This window comes from Cnephaeus nilssonii, assembly GCF_951640355.1.
Source record: "Cnephaeus nilssonii genome assembly, chromosome: 21".
Classification (NCBI taxonomy): Eukaryota; Metazoa; Chordata; class Mammalia; order Chiroptera; family Vespertilionidae; genus Cnephaeus; species Cnephaeus nilssonii.
The window spans coordinates 13,348,394-13,370,527 of record NC_137092.1 but is presented as its reverse complement, the minus strand read 5'-3'; the positions used below and the strand labels follow the sequence as shown (position 1 = coordinate 13,370,527).

At 48.4% G+C, this 22,134-nt stretch overlaps 3 protein-coding genes across 3 annotated transcripts; 1 reads left to right on the top strand and 2 right to left on the bottom strand.

The window, feature by feature from the left end:
- The first annotated feature begins 5 nt into the window (after positions 1-5).
- On the top strand, positions 6-5,239 carry LOC307093412 (sodium channel modifier 1). The gene is made up of 7 exons (XM_079761492.1): positions 6-195; positions 511-581; positions 822-910; positions 2,022-2,119; positions 2,237-2,325; positions 4,510-4,704; positions 4,836-5,239. The coding sequence occupies exons 1-7, from the start codon at positions 145-147 to the stop codon at positions 4,933-4,935; spliced, it is 693 nt and encodes a 230-aa protein (XP_079617618.1). The 5' UTR covers positions 6-144; the 3' UTR covers positions 4,936-5,239.
- A 390-nt stretch (positions 5,240-5,629) lies between these two features.
- On the bottom strand, positions 5,630-9,699 carry TMOD4 (tropomodulin 4; the record flags this gene model as incomplete). Its single annotated transcript, XM_079761490.1, has 9 exons — positions 9,562-9,699; positions 9,202-9,358; positions 8,782-8,898; positions 7,722-7,811; positions 7,413-7,543; positions 7,211-7,318; positions 6,692-6,835; positions 6,297-6,441; positions 5,630-5,652 (listed from the first exon to the last, which is right to left on the bottom strand). Exons 1-9 carry the CDS (start codon positions 9,682-9,684, stop codon positions 5,630-5,632), a joined length of 1,038 nt encoding a protein of 345 aa, XP_079617616.1. The 5' UTR covers positions 9,685-9,699.
- Positions 9,700-12,243: 2,544 nt separating this feature from the next.
- Positions 12,244-21,656, bottom strand: VPS72 (vacuolar protein sorting 72 homolog). Its single transcript, XM_079761294.1, has 6 exons — positions 21,486-21,656; positions 16,682-16,834; positions 16,393-16,507; positions 15,809-15,985; positions 13,315-13,459; positions 12,244-13,003 (listed from the first exon to the last, which is right to left on the bottom strand). The coding sequence occupies exons 1-6, from the start codon at positions 21,600-21,602 to the stop codon at positions 12,529-12,531; spliced, it is 1,182 nt and encodes a 393-aa protein (XP_079617420.1). The 5' UTR covers positions 21,603-21,656; the 3' UTR covers positions 12,244-12,528.
- Positions 21,657-22,134: the final 478 nt, after the last annotated feature.

Below are 22,134 nucleotides of genomic sequence, written 5' to 3'. Positions count from 1 at the left end.
GCCCGGAAGCCGTCCCCGGAAGTAAGGAGGCCGAACGGGAAGAGACCGGACGGAAAGGAGACGCCCCACTCTTGCTACGGTGGCCTGAAAGGAGTGGCGAAGTCTGTGCAATAGAATTTATTATTTCTGGGGCTCACAGTTGTGATGTCTTTCAAGCGAGAGGGGGATGACTGGAGTCAACTCAATGTGCTCAAAGTAAGCGCGAGAGGGGAGCGTCGAGAGCAGCTTCCGCTGCCCTCTGAAGGCCGTGAAGGGGTTGTTTTGTTGCTCTGGCAACAGATGGGGGATGGGGGTTGTGAGTTGGGGGTTGGGGGGCGGGGAGTCAGGGTTACTAGTCTTGGGTTACTAGTCCTGGGTTGTGACCCCTTCTTCGCTCTGTGATCTCTGTTCTCTCCATGGTCTTTAGTCCGTTTGAGTCCCTGTCCTTGTCCCTGTCATTCCCACCACCACCACACACACACACCTCCTATCCCGCTGATCTTTCCGGACTTCTTTCCCTTCTCTTTGCAGAAGCGAAGAGTTGGGGACCTGCTGGCCAGTTATATACCAGAGGACGAGGCGCTGATGCTACGGGATGGACGGTGAGGGAGGGCGAGAGTAGATCAGGCCTGAGGGTTCTGCGATTAGAGGCTAAATAAACGTTTGTTATTGAGGAGAGCGGAAGGATCTAGGGTTTTTTGGTGGGGAGTGAGAGCAGGGATGTGGGTGGTGGAGATTAGGATAGTTGGGAGTTGGGCTTTGGAAAGGACTGGTAGGACAGGGTGGGACCTCCGGCAGAGACCCACTCCCCGAGGACTATTTACGTTCTCTCTCCTCTCCAGCTTTGCTTGTGCCATATGTCCCCACCGACCTGTACTGGACACCCTGACCATGCTGACTGCCCACCGTGCAGGCAAGAAACATCTATCCAGTAAGTTTGTCAGAAGACAGGGGATGGAGAATAAACCCTTAAGCCCTGGCCAGGTGGCTCTGTTGGTTGGAATGTCCCCCGTATACCAAAAGGTTCTGGGTTCCATTCCTGGTCATACCTAGTAGGTTTCAGGTTTGATCCCAGGTGTGAGTTTGTGAGGCAACTGATCTGTGTTTCTCTCTCACACCAATGTTTCTGTTTTTGTTTTCCTCTCTCTCTCCCTTCCTCTGTCTGTCTCTCTCTCTCTCTTTTTTTTTTCCCTAAAGGAAGGTCAGATCCTCCAGTAAGGATTAAAAAATCTTACCTTATAATAGAGAAACATGCAAATTGACCGCACCTCTGCTATGCCCACGATTGGGCCGGCAGGAGGCTGGGGGCGGGACTCCGGGTGGCATATCCGCCGTTGAGAAGTTCAAGATGGCGGTGCCAAGTGGCCGGGCCCATGCCGCCACTCCCGGGGGTGCCTGGGGCGATCGGCCACGTAGGGGGGCGTGTCCAGGCCCCTCCCGCCCCTCCCGGGGGTTGATCATCCACCTGGGAGGGCGTGGCCCTGCCCCTCCCGCCCCTCCCGGGGGTCCCGGGGGGCGATCGGCCACCCGGGGGGGCGTGTCTGGCCCCTCCTGGGCGTCCCAGGGTTGATCTCCACCTGGGAGGGCGTGGCCCTGCCCCTCCCGCCCCTCCCGGGGTCCGGGTCGATCGGCCACCTGGCGGGGCGTGGCCCGGCCCCTCCCGCCCCTCCCGGGGGTCCCAGGGGCCGAGGCTTTCCGGGCCTTGGGCACCAGCGGGGAGCCTGCACCGATCGCAGGAAACCACTGGGGGTCGGCTCCTGCGATCCTTAGCAAGGATGTTGGGTGCCGCCGAGCCCAAGGCCACCGCCCGGGGCCAAGCCCCGACCCTGAAAAAGGCAGAAGGCGGTGGCCACAGCCAAGGCCTGGGTCCCTGGTGCCGGCAGAAAACTGGTGCAGGCAGCCAGGTGAATGAAGGTCTATTGCACGAATCTTCGTGCAAACGGGCTACTAGTATATATATATATTTAAAAGTAATAAAATAATAAAATGTGTGCAGATCACTCAAGGTGCTTTGCTTTTAATTCTCTTGCTTTTATCCTCAGGCCTGCAGCTTTTCTATGGCAAGAAGCAGTCAGGAAAAGGAGTAGAGCAGAGTCCAAGACAGCAGAATGAATTGGAGAGGGAAGAGACCAAAGGAGAGGTAATCAAGCGATGGAAGTGTGTGTTCCCAGGGAGCACCATACTGCATAACTTAGGCTTGAAGGGCTTTTTGGCTTCTAGAAAGAAGCTCTGACTCTGTTTTTCATCTCCATACCAGGCTCCTCTGTTAACCCAGACTCGACTTATCACCCAGAATGCTCTGCACAGAGCTCCTCACTATAACAGTTGCTGTCGCCGAAAGTACAGGTCTGTGGGGTGGGAAAGCCCGATAGGGAGGGATAAAAGGAGATAGATGGTTCTTTTTTCTTTTTAATTTTTATCACCATTTATCCCTATATACCCTCTTGCACCTCCACCCCCTGCTGTCACCACGCTGTTGTCCATGTCAATGAGTTCTCTTTTTTTCTTTTGTGCTCAGTCACCCTCCCCGCCCCACCGCAGCCCACCACCCTTCAAACCCCCATAGATGGTTCTTAAGTGACTAGTAGCCCGTTTGCACGAAGATTCGTGCAATAGACCTTCATTCACCTGGCTGCCTGCACCAGTTTTCTGCCGGCACCGGGGACCCAGGCCTTGGCTGTGGCCACCGCCTTCTGCCTTCTTTCAGGGTCGGGGCTTGGCCCCGGGCGGTGGCCTTGGGCTCGGCGGCACCCAACATCCCTGCTAAGGATCGCAGGAGCCGACCCCCAGTGGTTTCCTGCGATCCGTGCAGGCTCCCCGCTGGTGCCCAAGGCTGGGAAAGCCTCGGGCGGCTTTCCCGGCCTTGGGCTCAGCCGCACCCAGCATCCCTGCTAAGGATCGCAGGAGCCGACCCCCTGGTCGTTGCCTTCTATCCGTGCAGGCTTCCCGCTGGTGCCCAAAGCCGGGAAAGCCTCCACCCGAGGCTTTCCCGGCCTTGGGCTCCGCCATACCCCAACGTCATTGCAACGGTTTCCTGGTGGGCGTGGTTGGTGGGAGTGGCGTGGTTGGTGGGCGTGGCTTGGGCATAGCGAAGGTGCGGTCAATTTGCATATTTGTCTATTATAAGGTAAGATGGTTTTCCAAATTGTATTCTCAGGAGCAATTGTAGTGTTCAGGAGATGTTAACTGGTATTTCAGGGGAAAGAATTTTGTGATTTATAAAAAAGTTTGGGATATCACACTTTGTCAAATTACAAAGTAGGATACTTTTTAAAAAAATATATTTTAGCCCTAGCTGGTTTGGCTCAATGGATAGAGCGTCAGTCTGCGGACTGAAAGGTCTCCCAGGTTCGATTCCTGCCAAGGGCACATGCCTGGGTTGCGGCCTTGATCCCCAGTAGGGGGCGTGCAAGAGGCAGCCAATCAATGATTCTCTCTCATCATTGATGTTTCTATCCATCTCTCCCTCTCCCTTCCTCTCTAAAATCAATAAAATATATTTTTTAAAAAGAATAAAAAAATATATATTTTATTGACTTTTTTCAGAGAGGAAGGGAGAAGGATAGAGAGTTAGAAACATCGATGAGAGAGAAGCATCGATCAGCTGCCTCCTGCATACCCCTTACTGGGGATGTGCCTGCAACCAAGGTACATGCCCTTGACCGGAATCGAACCTGGGACCCTTCAGTCCAAAGGCCGATGCTCTATCCAGTGAGCCAAACCAGCTAGGGCCAAAGTAGGATACTTTTTAAAAAATTAAAACTTTATTGTTGAAAATATTACATATGTCCCCTTTTCTACCCCATTGGCTCCATCTAGCCCACCTCTGCCCCTTGCCCCAGGCCTTCACTACCCTATTGTCTGTGTCCATGGGTTATGCATATATGTATACACATTATGTGGTTGATCTCTTCCCACCCCAAAGTAGGATACTTTTTTTTTTTAAATAAATCTTTATTGTTCAGATTATTACAATTGTTTCTCCTTTTTTCCCCCCATATCTCCCCATCACCCGGTTCCCTCCCCCCCGTTGTCCTTATCCAAAGTAGGATACTTTTGAAGAATAGGGATCTACAAAGTCTTAAGATAAAAAATTTTTAATCTAGCCTTTCCTAAATTCATTTGATTGCAAAAGCCTTTCTATGAAGGACATAATATCTTTTTCTTTTCTTTTTTTTTAATCCCCACTAGAGGATATTTTTCCATTGATTTTTAGAAAGAGTGGAAGGGACGGGGAGAGACACAGAGAAACATCGATGCAAGGACACATCAACTGGTTGCCTCCCACATGTGCCCTGACCAGGGCCAGGGATGGAGCCTGCAACTGAGGTACATGCCCTTGACTGGAATGGAACCCGGGACCCTTCATTCCACAGGCCAATGCTCTATCAACTGAGCCAGACAGACAAGAGCCACGTGAATGTCTTGATGAACACAATTTAGGAAGCACTGCTCCAAGGGGTTGGGAGTCACAGGAGAAATGGCCCTTCCCTTGACTGCTTTGACAGATTTTGATTTTTCTCTATCCAGGCCGGAAGCTCCTCGTCCCTCTGTCTCACCTTTCCCTCTGCTACCCCCAGAGGTTGAACTCCAAAGTGGGAAGCCCAGTGGGGACCCTGAGCCGGGGGCAGGCCCACAGACTAAGGAGTCAGCAGCTGTGTCATCCCCTGCACCTATGAGCCCCACGAGAAGACGAGCCCTGGATCATTACCTCACTCTTCGAAGGTGAGTATGCAGAATCACTCTTCCCTTTTTCCTATGACCCTCCTCTTTTCAAACCTTCTGAATTGTTTTTTCCTACCCCACTGACTTAATAAACCTTTCCTGACCAATTCTGTTTTCTCTGATGTTTCTAGCTCTGGATGGATTCCAGATGGACGAGGTGGATGGGTAAAAGATGAGAATGTTGAGTTTGATTCTGATGAGGAGGAACCTCCTGATCTCCCCTTAGACTGATACTCTCTTTCCCCATTTAATTCACAAATAAACTATAGCAGGCGCTGGGAGCCTAACTTTCCTCATGTCTGGTTCCTTGTCCCACTTCAGGATTTCAGAGGTGTTCGTTCTCAGTCCAGCCAATCCTTCCCTGCAATGTACACAGCTGCCCATACTTCTAACCCCTCCCCCACCTTCTACCAAAGTCATGCCAAGCGTCAGCTGCACACAGCCCGGTGCCCTATTAATAAGTCTGTCAGAAGAGGTCTTTGCCCTTCATGTTGTCTGCCTTCTTCACTACCTCCACTCAAAATCTTTTCCTTCTTCAAATCACATGAGGGTTGTGGGTAGAAACTGGGGGGGGGGGGGGGGGGGGGGCGTCTGGCCACATCTGGAAACAGGGCTGAGGCTAAGTATCCTGTGAAAGTAGAAGAGACTAACAGCATTAGCAGGGTGATGGGGAACACCAAGGGAGGGAGCTCCCCCACCTCTTCCTAGTAACTTAACCTCTCTGCCTGTTGATCCCCAGAGTATAAATAATCCCCAGATGAACTGGCAGTAACCCTTGGGGGTTAGCGCCAAGATTTCCACCCCAAAGCCCAAGGAAGGAGGCAGGCAGAGTGGACAGAAGGACCTTTATTTACAGGAAAAGGGAACAGATGAGGATTTTAGCATTCAGGGCTCCCAGCTCTTGATGGTAAAGTCAAAGGTAGTGTTATCTCTTTTTTTGCTGGCGACCTGTAAAGGAGGAAGAGTAAACACAAGTGTTGTTTTTTTTGTTTGTTTTTTTAAATATATTTTATTGATTTTTTACAGAGAGGAAGGGAGAGGGATAGAGAGAAATATCAATGAGAGAGAAACATCGATCAGCTGCCTCCTGCACACCTCCCACTGGGGATGTGCCCGCAACCAAGGTACATGCCCTTGACCGGAATCGTACCTGGGACCTTTCCGTCCACAGGCCGACGCTCTATCCACTGAGCCAAACCAGCCAGGGCTAAACACAAGGTTTGTTCCACCTCTTGCTTTTTGCAAAGGTGGTCTCCCTTCCAGCTTCTTGACTACACTTGTAAAGAGGTAATGCCTTAGGCCACCAAACATGCCCATATCATATTAATAAAACAAAATAAAAAATGACAACAAAAATACTATGTTTCCACAGAGGTATGTCTACCTTCCTTTCTCCTTCTCTACAGGTATATATTTGGGGCAGGGGGACTTCTCTATCTACTTTCTGACCTCTTATGGGATTTGCACTTCATATGTGAATATCACTTTGGCAGCATCCCCGACTGTTAGTCACTAAGTCAGCTTTTAGGACTATCCGCTAGCTTTTTTACCTATTGACCCTCCCCCCCAACACCATGTCTGTAGTTACTCACGTAGTTCATTGTTCCGGGTCACGGCTTGGGCTGCCCGAGCTCGTGGCCCTTGCTGTGTAAAATGGTAGCCAAAGCGGACGATGGAGGGACACTGTTCGAGCACGGTGGCCATCTCCATCTCCACTGCATCACCAGGCCACTGGCGCTGGGGGCAGGAGAGATGACAGTTGTCAGCACCCTCTCTGGGTGGTTCACTGTTCCAGATCACCCACCCTTTGGGAGGTCAAGGGGGCTTGTTTCTCCAGCGTGGGAGAGGTGCTGGTTTGGCTCCCTTCATAGAGACAATGAAGAGAAATCAAACAAGATCAGGTGAGATCCTGACCCAGTGGCTGCCTCAGGGAGGAGACTTAGTGAGTATTAGCTGAATGCAAAGCCCAAGGGAAGGGAATGCTGACCTGGTTGTCTACACGGAGCTCAGTGAGCGTGGCATTTTCCCGAACTGCCTTCAGCACAGCCATGAGCCCTGTGCTGCTAATGAAGTTGGATTCAATGTTCAGGCTCTGGAGGCTACGATTCTCACGCAACATGTCAGCCACCGCCTGGGTAGTAGGGACTTGGGTTAGGATTAGGGGACAGTTTCACAGATGACTGAGGAGAGAGAACAGGAGCAAGAGGGAAACACAGCTCTTTGAGACAAGTCCTTGAGGAGCTGTAGGTGGGGCTAGGGGGTGACAGAAGTAAGGGAGATTAAGTGTGCAGTGGAGTTGGGGGTAGTAGAGAGGGTTTGGCTCTTTGGGAAGATGATCTAAGGATTTCAGACTGTGAGCTGTAGGACTGAGGGTAGGAGTCTCCATCAGGGCTACCCTAAGAGAGCGTGATGGGAATAGCATCCCCAGCACAACGCTTTATGACAGCCTTGCCAGGAATGCATGTCAAGTTATGGGGAGAGGGCTAGGGATGTCAACCAGCCTTACATTGGCAATGGGGTCACCACTCTTCGTGGCCACCAGACTGAAGCTCCGGACATGGGTATTTGTCTTCATGGCCTCACACAGTTCAGTTAGCATGGGTATTGGGATGTCCTGTCAGAGGGGAACAGGAGAAGATGGTGGGCTAAGGAACTCCCATGTCAGCAGTTATCCCAGTTTTATTATTTGGAGGATGGGGGTCAATTACCTTTATATTATTGAGGTTCACCTCCTCCAGCTCCTTGTCATTGCTTCGAACACTCTTTAATATCTCCTCGATATTTGTGGGATTTGGGGGCTCATCTGGCACTGGCTTATACTTGTCAGGCTGCACTACACCTGTGGGTGAAGGCAGGAAGGAAACCTTTATACCCTGCAACCGCCTCCCTGTTGGTTCTCTTACCACTTATGCACATGTCTTCTTCCCAATTCACCTGTCTCGTCCTTTGCTACCTTTCCTCAGACTCTGGGACTGCCTGCCAAGAGCCCTGGGAGCCATGCTCCCCGACATACTCACTACTAATGCCTTCGGTGTTGCAGATTTCTCCACTACAGATGGCATCATAGTATTGCTTGTTGCTCATCAGTGTGTACATGCCCAGAATTGCTGGAAAGAGGAAACAGAGGGGGGATAAGGAATGAGAAGGGATGTTTCCAAGCCACCCCTCTCATCTCATTCTGAATCTGTTGAATTTTTTAAGCCTGACTTCTTCCACTCTTCCAAAGAGGTTCCCCCTCCCTTGGCCCCAGGGGTCCCTTCCATAAATTGCTTGAGGCAGTAGTTTTTAAAATATTGAGACTGAGCTAACGAAGGTCCCTAAGGAGCCACTAGAGGTTGAGGGAGTCTGTCAGACTTCTGCCTGTTTTCAGCTAGAATAGTTCCATTTTTTTAAAATATATTTTATTGATTTTTTACAGAGAGGAAGGGAGAGGGATAGAGAGTTAGAAACATCAATGAGAGAGAAACATCGATCAGCTGCCTCCTGCACACCTCCCACTGGGGATGTGCCTGCAACCAAGGTACATGCCCTTGACCGGAATCGAACCTGGGACCTTTCAGTCTGCAGGCCGACACTCTATCCACTGAGCCAAACCGGTTAGGGCTAGAATAGTTCCACTTTTATTTGCTTTATAATCCCTGTAAAATTGCCCTTGAGATATTTTTTTATATATATTTTATTGATTTTTTACAGAGAGGAAGGGAGACACATAGAGAGAAATATCGATGAGAGAGAAACATCGATCAGCTGCCTCTTGCACACCCCCCACTGGGGATATGCCCGCAACCAAGGTACATGCCCTTGACCGGAATCGAACCTGGGACCTTTCAGTCCGCAGGCCGATGCTCTATCCACTGAGCCAAACCGGTTTCGGCGCCCTTGAGATATTTTAATTTAGCATATTAAATTAAAAAATGAATGAATAATGTAAACAAGCAAGAAAAATTAAAAACCACTACCTGAGGTTTTTCAAACATCCATGTCCTGGTTCCGGGCCTTCCCCATTAATCCCATGCCATGAATAGGACCCCCAGCCCCTGATCTTCCCACTCTCCTCAACTTCCCACAGTTACCTACCTGCAATATCACACATTTCAGCATCTGTGGCATTGGCCAGTGCCTGCTCCAGCTCAGGCTCCAGAGTGATCTGCTCCTGTGCTGGAATTTCCCTTTTGGGTTGAATATATGGTTTCCCTGATGGGAAGAGGAAGGATGGTTCATTAGAGGGCTAAGATCCAGGCCTCCAGCTTCCTTTTTTTCTCCAGGAGATTTCAGAATGTTGGGTCACTAGGGGACACTGGAAAGCCTGAGTTCTCTTCAAGCTCAGGACTCCTGCGTCTTTTATAACAGCGGAAGCGGGCAAACTGGCATGCAGGTATCAGGGCAGTAGAGTCCCCAAGCAGCTAGGAGCTGGCAGGTGAGAGGGAAGCTGGAAGGGGGACATGTGAGAGACAGCCATTTGGGTTCCGGGAGGCATGGATGTTAGGGTCTCCATACCCTTCTTCTCGCCTGTGAAGGGCACCAAGTCATCACGCTCTTTGACCTCTAGTGCCTGCTGCTCCAGGTACTGCAAAAGGGCCTCTCGGTCCAGTGGCCCTGTTGGGCTCTTCTTCGTCTGGTCACGTTGTCTTAGTCCAGCTGGCAGGAGCAGGTTCTTAGGGATGAGTTTTGGGGGGCAAGTCAGACTTCCCCTCTGACCTGGGGCACCTCCAGGGCTCCCTAAAACATCTCCAGACACATTTTCCCTGGCCTTCCTGGGACTTCCCAAAGGTAGGTCTAGTCTCAGCCACCCAGGGCCCTGTAGCCTTCCCCAAATGCCTGGGGATTGACCCTGGTTCCTTGTGCTAGAGCCCCTACCTCAGGGTCCATCTCCTGTAGCTCGCAGTCCAGCTGCTCTAGCTCCTCGGGGCTCAAGGTCCTTAGGATCTCATCTTCATCGATGTCTCTGTATTTCTCCAGTTCCTTCAGATACGATGACATGATGGCCCCCACCCCCTCCCCACAGTGTGGCACTCACAGAGCCTGGGGAACATGAGGAAAGTGGTTGGACAGTGGAAAGACCCACATGGACAAACACAGTAGGGACATAGAGAGACCAGCTAGGGAGCAAAACAATGAACTGGATGCCTTAAGGTTAGAAATCTAGTTGAGCATGGAAAGATGGGGGAAGGTTAGGTTGTTTAGTTAGAACCAGAGCCTCCTTCTTGCTGCTTCCTCAGCTTCCAGCCACTCTGGATGAGGATCCAGGCTTCCAGGCTGATGGAAAATCCTGGCAGCACCCCTCCCTTATTACCTCGCCCATTGGGCCTCTTGACCTACTACAGCTGCTCAACAGTTGGCTCCAGGCCCAGTTCCTATTGAAAGGAGTTGGGGGGCAGAAAGCTTCAGGGATATTTCTCCTCTCTTCCCTATAATGCAGTCTTTTTCCTAAACTGGTTTAAGAAAGCAAGGTTTTTTTGGGGGACAGTTCTCTTACCCCACCCTCATTTCTTCTTTTATTGTAGGGGATCAAGATTTCACTGTTTGCTAAAACTCTAAATCCTAAGAGAAAGCAGGGGTGCGGAGAAGCTGGGGGGGCAGGAGCACGTACTTCCAGGTTGGGGGAAGGGTGGTATGTCCTCGGAGGAGGGGCTGAGTCCCCATAATTTGTCCCTGGCTTTGGACAGGAAGGTGACACCAGACCAGTGGGTGGGAAATGCTTTCTAAATGGGAGTTTCTTTAAAAACAATGGAAGGGTTAAACTTGCAGTCTTTTCAATATAAAATTACACAAAAGCTACACATACACACCATGCTTAATATGAAGGAGCCAGAAAGAGTATGGTACTTACATTGACAATGTAAACTACAGTTAGGGAATATGACGGACAGTGGCAGAAACATACACTGAGTGACAGAGACAGAGATACACTTTGTATTATTCCCAATAGGAGCCACTCTTCCCATCTCCCACCAGGCTCTGATCCGTAAGCCTCTGCGTTCCCCACCTACCAGTCCTGAAGGCCACTTCCCTCACCTCCCCTTCTGTCCGTCAGGCTGTGTTCTACTGGAGCACTGTCCCTGCGGCAGGAGGAGTGCAGGAGTCCAGTGCCCGGGTGCCGGGGGAAAGGGTGGGGGAACAGTGAGCTCAGCATTTTATTATTTTAGCTCTGGCCAGGTGGGGGGTAGTGGGAGATCACATATACACAGCCCCCATACTCTGCCCAGCCCTGAGAGCCTCTAGTGGCCACTAACAGCCATGACACTTCCTCCTCTCCTACAAGCCTAGGTCCTAGAAACTGGAGTTCTAAGAGAATCATATAGTTCCTACTTATTTGGTGCCTGCAATATTCAAAGCAGTGACTATAAGGTGACATAAAGGTGAGTATAAGGATTTTGTTTTGGTGTCTAATTTTTATTGATTTCAGAGAGGGAGATAGAAACATCAATGAGAGAATCATTGATTGGCTGCCTCCTGCACGCCCCCTACTGGGGGGATCGAGCCCACAACCCGGGCATGTGCCCTTGGCCAGAATCGAACCTGGGACCCTTCAGTCTGCAGGCCAACGCTCTATCCACTGAGCCACCAGCTACGACTTTGTATCTAATTTTAAGATGTTTATAATCTAACTGGAGGAATGAATACAATTTAAAAAGGGCAGCTCCCTGGCTGGGTAGCTCAGGTGGTTAGAGCGTTGTCCTGATACACCAAGGTTGCAGGCTAGATCCCAAGAATCAACTAAAGGTCCACTATTGAAAAGTGAACAAAAAGTAAAATAAATAAAAACAAATGAACTTTATCAGAATAAAAGAAAAAAAGAATCAACTAACAAATGCATAAATAAGTGGAACAACAAATTAAAACAAACACACAATGTCCTGACTGGTTTGGCTCAGTGGATGGAGTGTCAGCCTGCGGACTGAAGGGTCCCAGGTTCGATTCCCGTCAAGGGCATGTACCTTGGTTGAGGGCACATCCTCTGTAGGGGGAGTGCAGGAGGCAGCCGATTGATGTTTCTCTCTCATTGATGTTTCTAACTCTCTATCCCTCTCCCTTCCTCTGTCAAAAATCAATAAAATATTTAAAAAGCAAACAAACACACAAACAAGGCAGCTCATTGCCCTGGTCAGTGTGGCTCAGTTGGTTGGTCATCATCCTGTGCACTGAGGAGTTGCCAGTTAGATTCTTGGTTAGGGCACGTCGGGGTTTCAGGCTCAATCCCCAGTAGGGGGTGTGCTGGAGGCAGTTGATTGATGTTCTGGTCTCACATCGATGTCTCTCTCTTTCCCTTTCTCTATCTCTAAAAATCCTATATAATAAAAGCCTAATATCCAAATCAACCAAACAGCGGAACAACTGGTAGCTATGATGCATACTGATCACCAGGGGGCAAGCGCTCAATGCAGGAGCTGCCCCCAGCCCGCAGGCCCCAGGCCAGCCAAGGCAGGTGCCTGCGGCACCCTCCCCCATTGACCCTGATCACTGGCCATGACTAGGGACCCCCGTGCACAAATTTCGTGTACCGGGCCTCTAGTCAATCAATAAAAGGGCAGCTCATAATAAATTGTTAAACAAATATAAAGACCCATATATGTGCAGACATTCACAAATACTTCTTGCTCCCAACCCTAGATTAGAGATCAGGCAAAGGGATCTTTCTATTTTATTAGATTAAAAAAAAACACACAAAACCAGTAGGAACTAGGGGAAAAAGATGGTGAAAGAGATATAAAAAAGGGCTGGGCAAAGATTAGAGATGATAAAGAGAGAAACAGGGAGAGGAGGGGGGAACACTGAGAGCCCAAGTCAGGGCCAGAAAGAGGTTTTCAAGGACTAAACATCTCTTCATTTGATGACGATTTTCTGGCGCAAGGCTCGAGGCCCAGAGCCAGGGAGGGGCTCAGGAGGTGGTGGGCCAGGGCCCAGGGCTGAGGCAGTGGGTGGCAGTCCGTGGGCAGTGATGTACTTCTTGTAGGCCTCACGGATAATCTTGAAAGCTCGTGCAGTGGCGTAGGGTATGTCTGTAACAGGGTCCCGGTATAGGGCTGGACGATGGGTCACTGGACATACCTCCCGAACAGGGACCTTTGGGGGCCGCACTTGGGGAAACCATTCCTCAAATGTTGCATCATCACTAAAAGTAATGAAGGTACGTGAGCAGCGAGGAGGAGGAGGGATGACGGGTTTAGTTGTGGTTCCAGTCCCAGTTCCAGTCCCGGTTCCAGTCTCGGTTCCAGTCCCAGTTCCAGTCTCGATTCCAGTCCCAGTTCCAGTCCCAGCCTGGGGAGTCGGTGCAGAAGCCGTGGGAGCAGGATCAAGTCTGAGGGAAAAGACAGAGATAAAGAGCTGAGAGAGATCAGAGAGCTGAGGAAAGAGGAGGAGGAGGCAGAGTGATGGCAACATTCTGAGAATATTAAGTGGCAGATGGGAAAAGAAAGCTGGGCTGGATGGGAAAACAGAAGAGAGGAAGAAAAGAGAGGCTAAAGGGAAAGAAAGAGGAGCGGAAGGGAAGAGGAGTCTGAAAGATACCCAAGCGTCTGTGAGAACTGTGGGAGCAAAGTAGTGAAATGGGGCTGGGAGAATACAGCTAAAAGAAGGGAGAAACAGCTGTCTTTCCCCCGAGTCACTCACCCTTCCACGTCGACATTCTCTTCCTTAGGGCCCGGCTCCCCCAGCAGCGGCACTGTCACTGAATGGTAGGTGATTACAGGCCCAGGGCACTTCCGCTTCTTATGAACCTGCTTCTTTTTGTCAGCCTCAAGTCGCTCATATGTCTCTTTGGGGTACAAAAAGGAATGAGAGGATGGTCAGTTCCCCCTCTTCCCACGCCCCAGTTCTGCCCTACAAGCTCTCAATTATCTTTGTGGCTGTCAGTCACTGCCTAACCAGCAATTATGGAAGTCCTCTAAGCCCTCTAGCATCTCCCATCTTACAAGGTTTCTGCTTGCCCCTCGTGACATCCTCTTTGCTCACCATTTCTTAAGTCCACTTGGCTCCTCAGCCACTCAGAACTGTAGGACTTCAGAGCTGGAAGGAACCCTTTGAGGAGCCGTCTCAATTCCCCAAATACTCCCCACATTTGCCCTGTCAACTCGCTCCCATCCATGGCAGCACATTACATCTTTAGGCATTACATAGTTGTCTCCTATTTTGAATTGAAATACACTTTCTGATGATACTTTTACCTTTTAAGATCATAGAGGATGGAAGTCTAATCAGTCTTCCACAGACAGTCCTTTAAATAGTGTCCATGTGTTTCCAGGCTGATTGCAACACCCATCCCATTGACCTATTCCTCATACAACACGGCTTTGAGTCACTCCCTCCTGTGCCACCCCGGAGCCTAGGACACTCTTCTATTACTGTACTTATCACAGGCTATGGCAGAGGTTGCAAGCTGGCAGCCCACTTAAGTATTTTGATTGATCTGTGTTGTCTTTTAAAGAAAAATTTGAATTAGTTACTGACATTTAAAAATTAGACAATTACATTTAAATAGGGACTTCTAGTCTCTCTTAAAAAATAGTAAGAAAACCTGGCAACCATGGGTCTGCATTTTCACACGTAGCTGAGCTGAATAATTGCCCTTCCTTTCAGGCACATCCCTCTACACACCAGTCCCCTGGCCGGACCCTGTGACAGTGCTCCATGGCAGCTCACTGTTGGTATATATGTCTCCTCCTTAAGGGCAGTGACTGTGGCTCATATTACCTACAAAATATAGGTCACGCAGCATTCCACACTTCACAGGCACTCGCTAAATATTCGTTGATGCATAGAGAGATCAAAATATTCCCGGTCCCTGTCCTCTGAAATAACTCCAAAATTCTGCTTCCTTGTTAAACGTGGGGACTGTGAACACATCCTCTGGATAAAAATCTAACCAGAAGAGTCCTCAAGAAACCACTCAAGTACTTTAACCTCTTGCGTCCTTAAATTCTGGTTGATAATATTGCTTTCTTTCCCTTGAGCCAACCTTCCAACCCTTCTCTTGAACACTTCCCTGGATTTTCTGGAACTCCTGCTCTATAATCAGCCAACTCATCTATAGCTGCCCTCATTCAACTTGCCTGACTGGAAACCTGTCGCCCACTGAGGCCACCACTCTCCCTGCAGCCCTCTTTAGAGGGGGCTCATCCTCTCACTTCCCACACAGCACACCCTACTGAGCCCCACACTGCAGCTTTCAGGTCACTAGTCCTCTGCCCACCTGCACACTTGCTTTTCCTTTGAGACCTTTGCCCACAATCTAGTTTATCTTCTCTCCTTCTTCATCACGGTCACGCCCTCACTCATGGAAGACTTTGGCAATGGTTTCTACTCTTCATCTCCACCCCAACTCCCATCACCTCAAGCCGCCTTGGTAACTTCAAAGTGCACACAGATAGCCCCTTCAACACCATATCTCCAGCTGCTTTACCACATCTCTCAACCTTCCTGTCCATGGCATGTTAGTTCCTCCATTCCACTATAGCTACAGCCTAGACTCTGTCATTGCCTGAAATGCCCCAGCTCTGAAATATTCAAAATCATCTACATCCAGGTTCTGACCACAACCTGTTTGCTCCACTACCCCGGAGATATCTCTGTTCTACTTCAGTACCTGTCATACATGGATATCTCCTCATTCTATCAGCTCCTTCCAGCCTTCACTCTCCTTCTTAAATTGAGCTCAGGTTCCTCTATCTATCATTTCAGTCATTCTCTTCTCAACTGAGGAGATTTTTAAAATTTTCTTACTTTAAAGCATTTTATCCCATGATTCTACTGAATTTCTAATTCTCCTGATTAAACTAGTCATTACAACCCTATTTTGTGAACAAAGAAAGCAAGATTCAAATAGATTAATTTGCTTACAGTCTTATACAAGTCAACAGCAGAACTAAGATTTGAACTCCATTCTATACAACTCTTACTTTACACCAAAGTTCTTCAATAATACTTGCTCCTCAGAGCTTTCATAACTGCCCAGTTCTTTGCTCCTAATCATTTACTATCCCCATTTTTTCCTTCAGATGCCCTTGTTCCAAATCTCCATCTTTCCAGGTCTTTGGGTCCTCCAGGTCTTAGCTTTTCCCATGCTCCTCAGCCCTTGTACCCACTGTTCTCAAAACCACACACTGACCCAGTGAACGTAAGTTGAGCTCTTCTGTGATCTTGGCCTCCCTGAGCAGCTCCTCCTGGGTCAGTGGCCGCTCACAGTGGGGTCCCTTTCGCCGCCGTGACTGGCCCTGCCTTTCCTGTACCCGCAGGAATGTTTGTCGTGTATGTTCAGCTGTAGACTGACGCATGGACTTCCGACCTGGGAAGGAAGTCAGAGAGAAATCTTTGAATTCATGTCCACCTCCTTTATTATTTCTTTTTAATTTTAAAACTTTTTACTTGAAAATAATTTCAAACTTACAAAAAAAGTTGCAAGAATAGTACAAAGAACACCCATGTATCCTTTACTCAGATCACCTACTATTAACATTTTGCCCATTTGCATTCTGTATGTGTGCTTGTATTTTATTATTTCTGAATAATCAGAGGTAAGTTGCACACATCATGGCTCTCCATGCCTAAATACTTCAGTGTATATTTCCTAAGAACAAGGACTTTGCTTACATAACCATAGTACAGTTATCAACTTCAGTAAATTTGACACCGATTCAATACTTTTATCAGCATATTCCAGTTTTGTCAATTGCCCCAAACATCCTCACTCACTGTCAGAACCATCATCCTGTAGTTCCAGTGGTAGCAGTGTCTTCTCTTCTCGGGTCTTCTGAGAGCTACCAGCTGGGGTACTGACCTTTCGAGGCCTCAAGCTCTTGAGAGGTTCCTGGGGACAGATTGGAATCAGACACCAAGGAACAGAGAGATAAGGAGAAAGAAGATGAGAATCATATGAGAAAACTAGCACTGTAGGAAACGGGGCGGGTACGAGGAGTACAGGACCTGATGAAGGGAGGATAGGAATTAAGGAAGTCCAAGAAAACCAGGACTTCCCCTGCACCTTATAGGCTTTGGTGACTATTCGGCGCTTCCTTCTGGGCTCTTCTGCTTCTCCATCACTGGATGGTTCATCTCCTTCGTCGATGTCAAAGTCAGAGTCCACCTCATCCTCTGTGTCTGACTGGTCCCCTTGATACTCATCATCTCCCGATTCCTGAGGACATAGGGAGAGGAGGTTCTTGCTGGCAAGAGTCATTAATGCCCCTCCAGGAAGAACAGATCTTTTTGCTTTCTTGATAAGAGCTGTCCCCTTCTCCTTCCCTACCCAGGCATTCACTTTTCTTAGGCAAGAAACCTTCCTAGCTGATGGCCCTTAGCTCCAGCACCACCCTTTCCACATTAATTGACTGCTCTTTACCTGTAGCACACCACGTTAAGTGCTAGGGTATAAAAGGGTATGTTTTGGTCCCTACCTTCAGGGGTCTTACAGTCTAGTAGAGGGCAGGACATAATTATAAAAGGAAGTTATAATGTGAGGCAACATATAAAGTACCAGATGGTAATAAAATGTTACAGGTGGTCAGAGGAAGCAACACGTGCTATGGACTGGTGGCCTAGAAAGGTTTAAATGTTGGACTTTATTCCTTTAGACCAGCGGTTGGCAAACTTTTCCTGTAAAGGACCAGATTAAAACAGGTAATGTGTCAGATTTATCCAGTGATTTGTAGTTTGCAGAATCCTGCTTTAGACTAGAGAATGAAGAGAACTTGAGCCACGATTTAAAATACTGGTAGTATTGCCTGGCTAGTGTGGCTCAGTGGTTGAGCATCAATCCATGAACCAGGAGGTCATGGTTCAATTCCCAGTCAGGGCACATGCCCATGTTGCAGGCTCGATTCCCAGTAGGGGGTATGCAGGAGGCAGCCAATCAATGAGTCTCTGTCATCACTGATGTTTCTCTCTCTTTCTCTCTACATCTCCCTTCCTCTCTGAAATAAAAAAAATATTTAAAAAATCTATATATATAAAAGGCTAATATGCAAAATGTCCCCTCGGGAGTTCGATCGCTTGCTATGATGTGTGCTGACCACCAGGGGGTGGCACGGAATGAAGGAAGGCCCCATCAGCAGCTGGAAGGTCCCAATTGACCCTGATCGCTGGCCAGCCCTAGGGACCCTACCTGTGCATGAATTTCGTGCACCAGGCCTCTAATAACTAAATAAAACAAAATACTGGTAGTATTTATACAGCCAAGAGGAAAGAGGGCATAGTGGATAAACTAGCAGGAACAAAATAGAACTGTGTATAGCAGCGGTCACCAACCAGTGGTCCACAGATCAGTGGTCCGTGAGGTCCGAAAGGTTGGCGACCGCTGGTGTATAGCATATTTATGGAATAAGGATCTAAACCTAAGTAAAACAGAAGCTTTATCTCTGGCAAGAAGTCTTCCTAGCTGCCTGCCTTTGGCCCCAGCACACCCTCCTTTCAACATCAATTGAGACTGTAAGATTTGAAAAGGTTGTACTCAGTCTATAGAGAAATTTAAATGTCAGCAATAAGCAACAAAACCAGCCCCAGCTGACCTCAGGCCCAGCTGCACTAGATAATGACCCCCCAGCCCTGGTGCTAGCCAATCCATCAGTGGAGACCACAACCCTGAAAGGGCACACGGGGAAAGCTGCTGAATATTTTACTGCTATCTTCCCCCGGGGCCTCCCCTAAAAACTCCACCTTAAAGCCCTTAGGACGCAGGACCCTGTGCACTTCCCTTCCCCAGAGCACACCCCTGCCTTTCCCGTCCCCCGCCCTCCCTTCAGTAGTTACCATCAGCCTCCTCACTCCGAAGCTCCAGGGGCCCTTCCTTTACCTCCATAACTTGTTTCCTAAGCCCCTTTCTTCTAGGAACTGCTTCTACCTGTGACTTTCCAAATAAATGTTCTCTTATAAAATAAATAATAAATGTCAGGTTAATAAAGTTATGGCTTTAACTTGCAGGTCAGTGCTCTCAGTCCTCTCCTTACTGGTCCCAGCATTGACAATCATTGTTGAAGTAAACTAAGTTACTGAGAAATGTCTCATTCCTCAGGTGTGTTCGGATAGGAAACCAGTTGGGTATTACGACTATGTACTGCAGGGAGCCATTGAAGATTTGATGGAAGAGGAAAATTGTGTACAAGGGATATCATAGAACGCTCTGGAGGAGATTAGACGGGCTGGAGTAGAGAACATGGAGTTCAGCCTAAACCTGAGGTGATGCAGATTAGGGCTAGGCTGGCAGCCACATTGGAAAAGGGAAAAAAACACTGGGGGCAAAGGAGTTGACTGGGTGGGCACTGCACCTCACACATGTGGCTCTGTCTTCAATCAATGATGCAGGCTGCCAAAATAAGCAAATAAGAGACAGTTGACACTCCAAAGCCTGTCAGAGTTCTATCTTGCACTGATGACCATCATTTCCTCCCAAATGATGTGAAAGACAGCCTGGGAACACATTAATCCCCTCAGCTCTAACCTGGTATTAGTCATATCACCAGAGGGCTGTAGTTCTACTACACATTAGGTTAGTGCCCAGGCAAAATGCTTTCAGCCTTGGCTGGTGTGGCTCAGTTAGAGCATTCTCTGGAGCATCGAAGAGTCACGGGTTTGATTCCCAGTTAGGGCACGTATGGAAGGCAACCGATCAATGTGGTTTTTTTTCCTCTCTCCCCTCCACCCCCCCACCTATTCTCCTCTCCTTTCCTCTCTCTCTAGAATCAATGAAAAATATGTCCTCAGGTAAGGATAAGAAAAGAAAGTTACCGATTTACTACCATCCTTTGGCTTTTTTGTTGTTAATCCTCACCCGAAGATGTTTCTTACATTGATTTTTAGAGAGAGGTGAAGGGAGCAAGATGAAGGGGGGTGAGGACATCGATGTGAGAGACACACATCAACTGGTTACCTCCCACACAGCCCTGGCCTTCGATGTGCGGGCCGATGCTCTAACCACTGATACACACCAGCCAGGGCCCTTTGGCTTTTATTAAGGGTCATTAATAAACATGACTAGATAAGAGAATGTTTTACATCACATACCAAACCCCTGTTACTTTATATATCTTATATAAGGAGGAGATTCTCCCTAGGATTGAATGCTGACCAATTTTCTCTCTCAAAAAATTACATGCTTCTTTCTTACTAAAAAAAGAAATTCAGAATTTCACTGCCCGGAAGCTCACAGCTAAATTTAATATTAATTGCTATTACCATTTCAGCAGAGGCTCCTGGTACAATTACTTCTGATCTCTCTATTTTTACTGTTCTTACTTTTTGTTTATATCATAAGCCTCCTTAAATCCTTTTTGGAAGCATGATGGGTACATATTAAATAACGACTCATAAAATGACAGGAATAGGATAATGGCTTTTGGAAGAGAGATGAGAAAGTTCTATTTTAAAATAGCTGGTTAGGACCGTATAAGTAATGACTTCCTATCAGTCACCAAGTCCTGTGGATTCTACTGCCTTAATTTCTCTCGAACCTTCCTGTCCATGTTTCTCTACTCCCAATGCTCTCCTCAAAACATTCCTTCATTAGAGTGAGCTTCCTAAAGTACAAATGTGATCATCTTTCCAATCCTCTCGGTGAAGAGCAAAACTCCTTAACCCTAAAATAACTCACAAGGCCCGACATGTTCTGGCCCATGCCTACCACCTCCATCCTTACCAATCTTTATTCTCCTTCAGGTCTGGAGAAGGAGATGTGCAGGTTGAGGACCAGGACCTCAGTGCCTTTACACATTCTGCCCTGCCCCCTCCATGGACTAACTTTTCTCCTACCCCAGTTCCCAGTCCTATTGCTCTTTACCTAGCCAAGGCCAATGTTTCATACTGTCTGTCCTCGGCTTAAACATCTCCTCCCCCAGAGATACCCATCCTGACCAACTCTGGCTCCCATGCGTTACTATAGCACCCTAAGCTTACCACTTATTTTACTCCTTATCACACAGTATTTTAACTGTTAATCCAGCTCGTTCCTCAATGGGATCTGAAATGTATAAGGAGGAAGCAGTGTATTTTATTTTTTAAATGTTTACTTTTTTTAAATCCTCACCTGAGAATCTGTTTATTGATTTTAGAGAGAGAGGAAGGGAGAGAAGGACGGAGGGAGAGAAAGAGAGAAACATTGATGCGAGAGAGAAACATGGATTGGTGCCTCCTGGGATGGAACCCCACAATCTTTTGGTGTGCAGGATTGACCAACTAAGCCACCCAGCCAGGGCAAAGCAGTATTTTTAATATTGTTTTCCTAGAGCCTATCACAGTGCATGGCTTGCTCTAGGTGCTCCACATACTTAAAGAATGGACAGATTCAATCAACACAAATTTAACAAATGCCTACCCAAATATAAACAAGTAAGCAAACCAAATCTAATTACAGTGAAAATGTTCTATGAAGAAAATAAACGAGGACACTTTTTAAGACAGTCAAGAAAGGGTTATCTAAGGAGAAGTTTACATTGAGATTTTAAATCTGAAAAGGGAATAGGCTAAGTCCCTCTATTTAAGGGAGTGGGCCAACGAGTATATATTACGTGACTACGACGTGCGTGTTAGACGTCAGAAGTAAAATGCAACTAGACATTCAGCAGGTTTCCATCATGCTCTGGGAGGCCCAGAGAGCTTCTTTATTCCTGCCCCGTCCAGGGCTCTCTCCCTTTTAGGACTCCGGTGTATCTCCCCGCGCCACTTCCGACTCGCCCACCCCGTCTCAAGTGTCAACGGCCAGGGCTCCTCTCTATTCCCCGCCCCCTTCTTTGTCCGAGGTTTCTCCCGTAGGACTCCCCTTAGCTTTCTCCCTCCCCCTTCCTGGGCCCAGGTCTTGCCTCCGTGAAACCCCCATAAGTCGTCTGGTAGAACTCATCTTCCTCCTCTGCCTCCAGAAGCCCGGAAAGCCGGTTTCCCGCGGTCTTCCGTGGGGCCCGGCCCCCAGCCAAACTCATACCGCCTACCGAGACTGCGCCGCCATCAACGGCCCTCAACCAACACGAGGGGCTCGGCGCTCGACACCACCGCCTGCAGGCGGAAGCCGGTCGTCTCCAGGCAGAAGCAGCAGAGCACCGAGGGGCTCCTGGCCCCGCCCCCTAGGCCGGCTTTGCTCTCCAGCCCCGCCCACTCCTGCGCCGCTCCCAGCCTCAGGCTCCCAGCCCTAACTCGTGCACACCTGGGTTGGGGAATAATTCCACACGGTGACGCTGCTCTACTACCTTAAGTCCAGAATTTAGGACTACAAATTTTCGTTTAGAAGAGGCCAGTCTCCCTCTGCTCCCGTCTGTTTTTCACTCTGCTACCCATAGGAATCTTTCTAAGAACCCAGACTTTCCCACTCTTCTGCTTAAAAATCTTGAATGGCTTCCTATCATCTGCAGGATGAAGTCCAAAATCCTTGAGGTAAAATAGTAGTGTTGGTTAAGGGCAGGCATAGAGCCAGCTAGACCTGAGTTGGAGTTTGAACTTAGAGAGTCCAGCTGTGTG

Excerpts from the sequence above, each read along its gene's own strand:
- LOC307093412 (XM_079761492.1), top strand. The coding sequence starts at position 145 with ATGTCTTTCAAGCGAGAGGGGGATGACTGGAGTCAACTCAATGTGCTC. Across the intron at positions 196-510 it reads GTCAACTCAATGTGCTCAAA|AAGCGAAGAGTTGGGGACCT; the intron begins GTAAGCGCGAGA and ends TTCTCTTTGCAG. Across the intron at positions 2,120-2,236 it reads GGGAAGAGACCAAAGGAGAG|GCTCCTCTGTTAACCCAGAC; the intron begins GTAATCAAGCGA and ends TCTCCATACCAG.
- VPS72 (XM_079761294.1), bottom strand. The coding sequence starts at position 21,602 with ATGAGTTTGGCTGGGGGCCGGGCCCCACGGAAGACCGCGGGAAACCGG. Across the intron at positions 16,835-21,485 it reads CTTATGGGGGTTTCACGGAG|GAATCGGGAGATGATGAGTA; the intron begins GCAAGACCTGGG and ends CTATGTCCTCAG. Across the intron at positions 16,508-16,681 it reads TAGTCACCAAAGCCTATAAG|GAACCTCTCAAGAGCTTGAG; the intron begins GTGCAGGGGAAG and ends ATCTGTCCCCAG.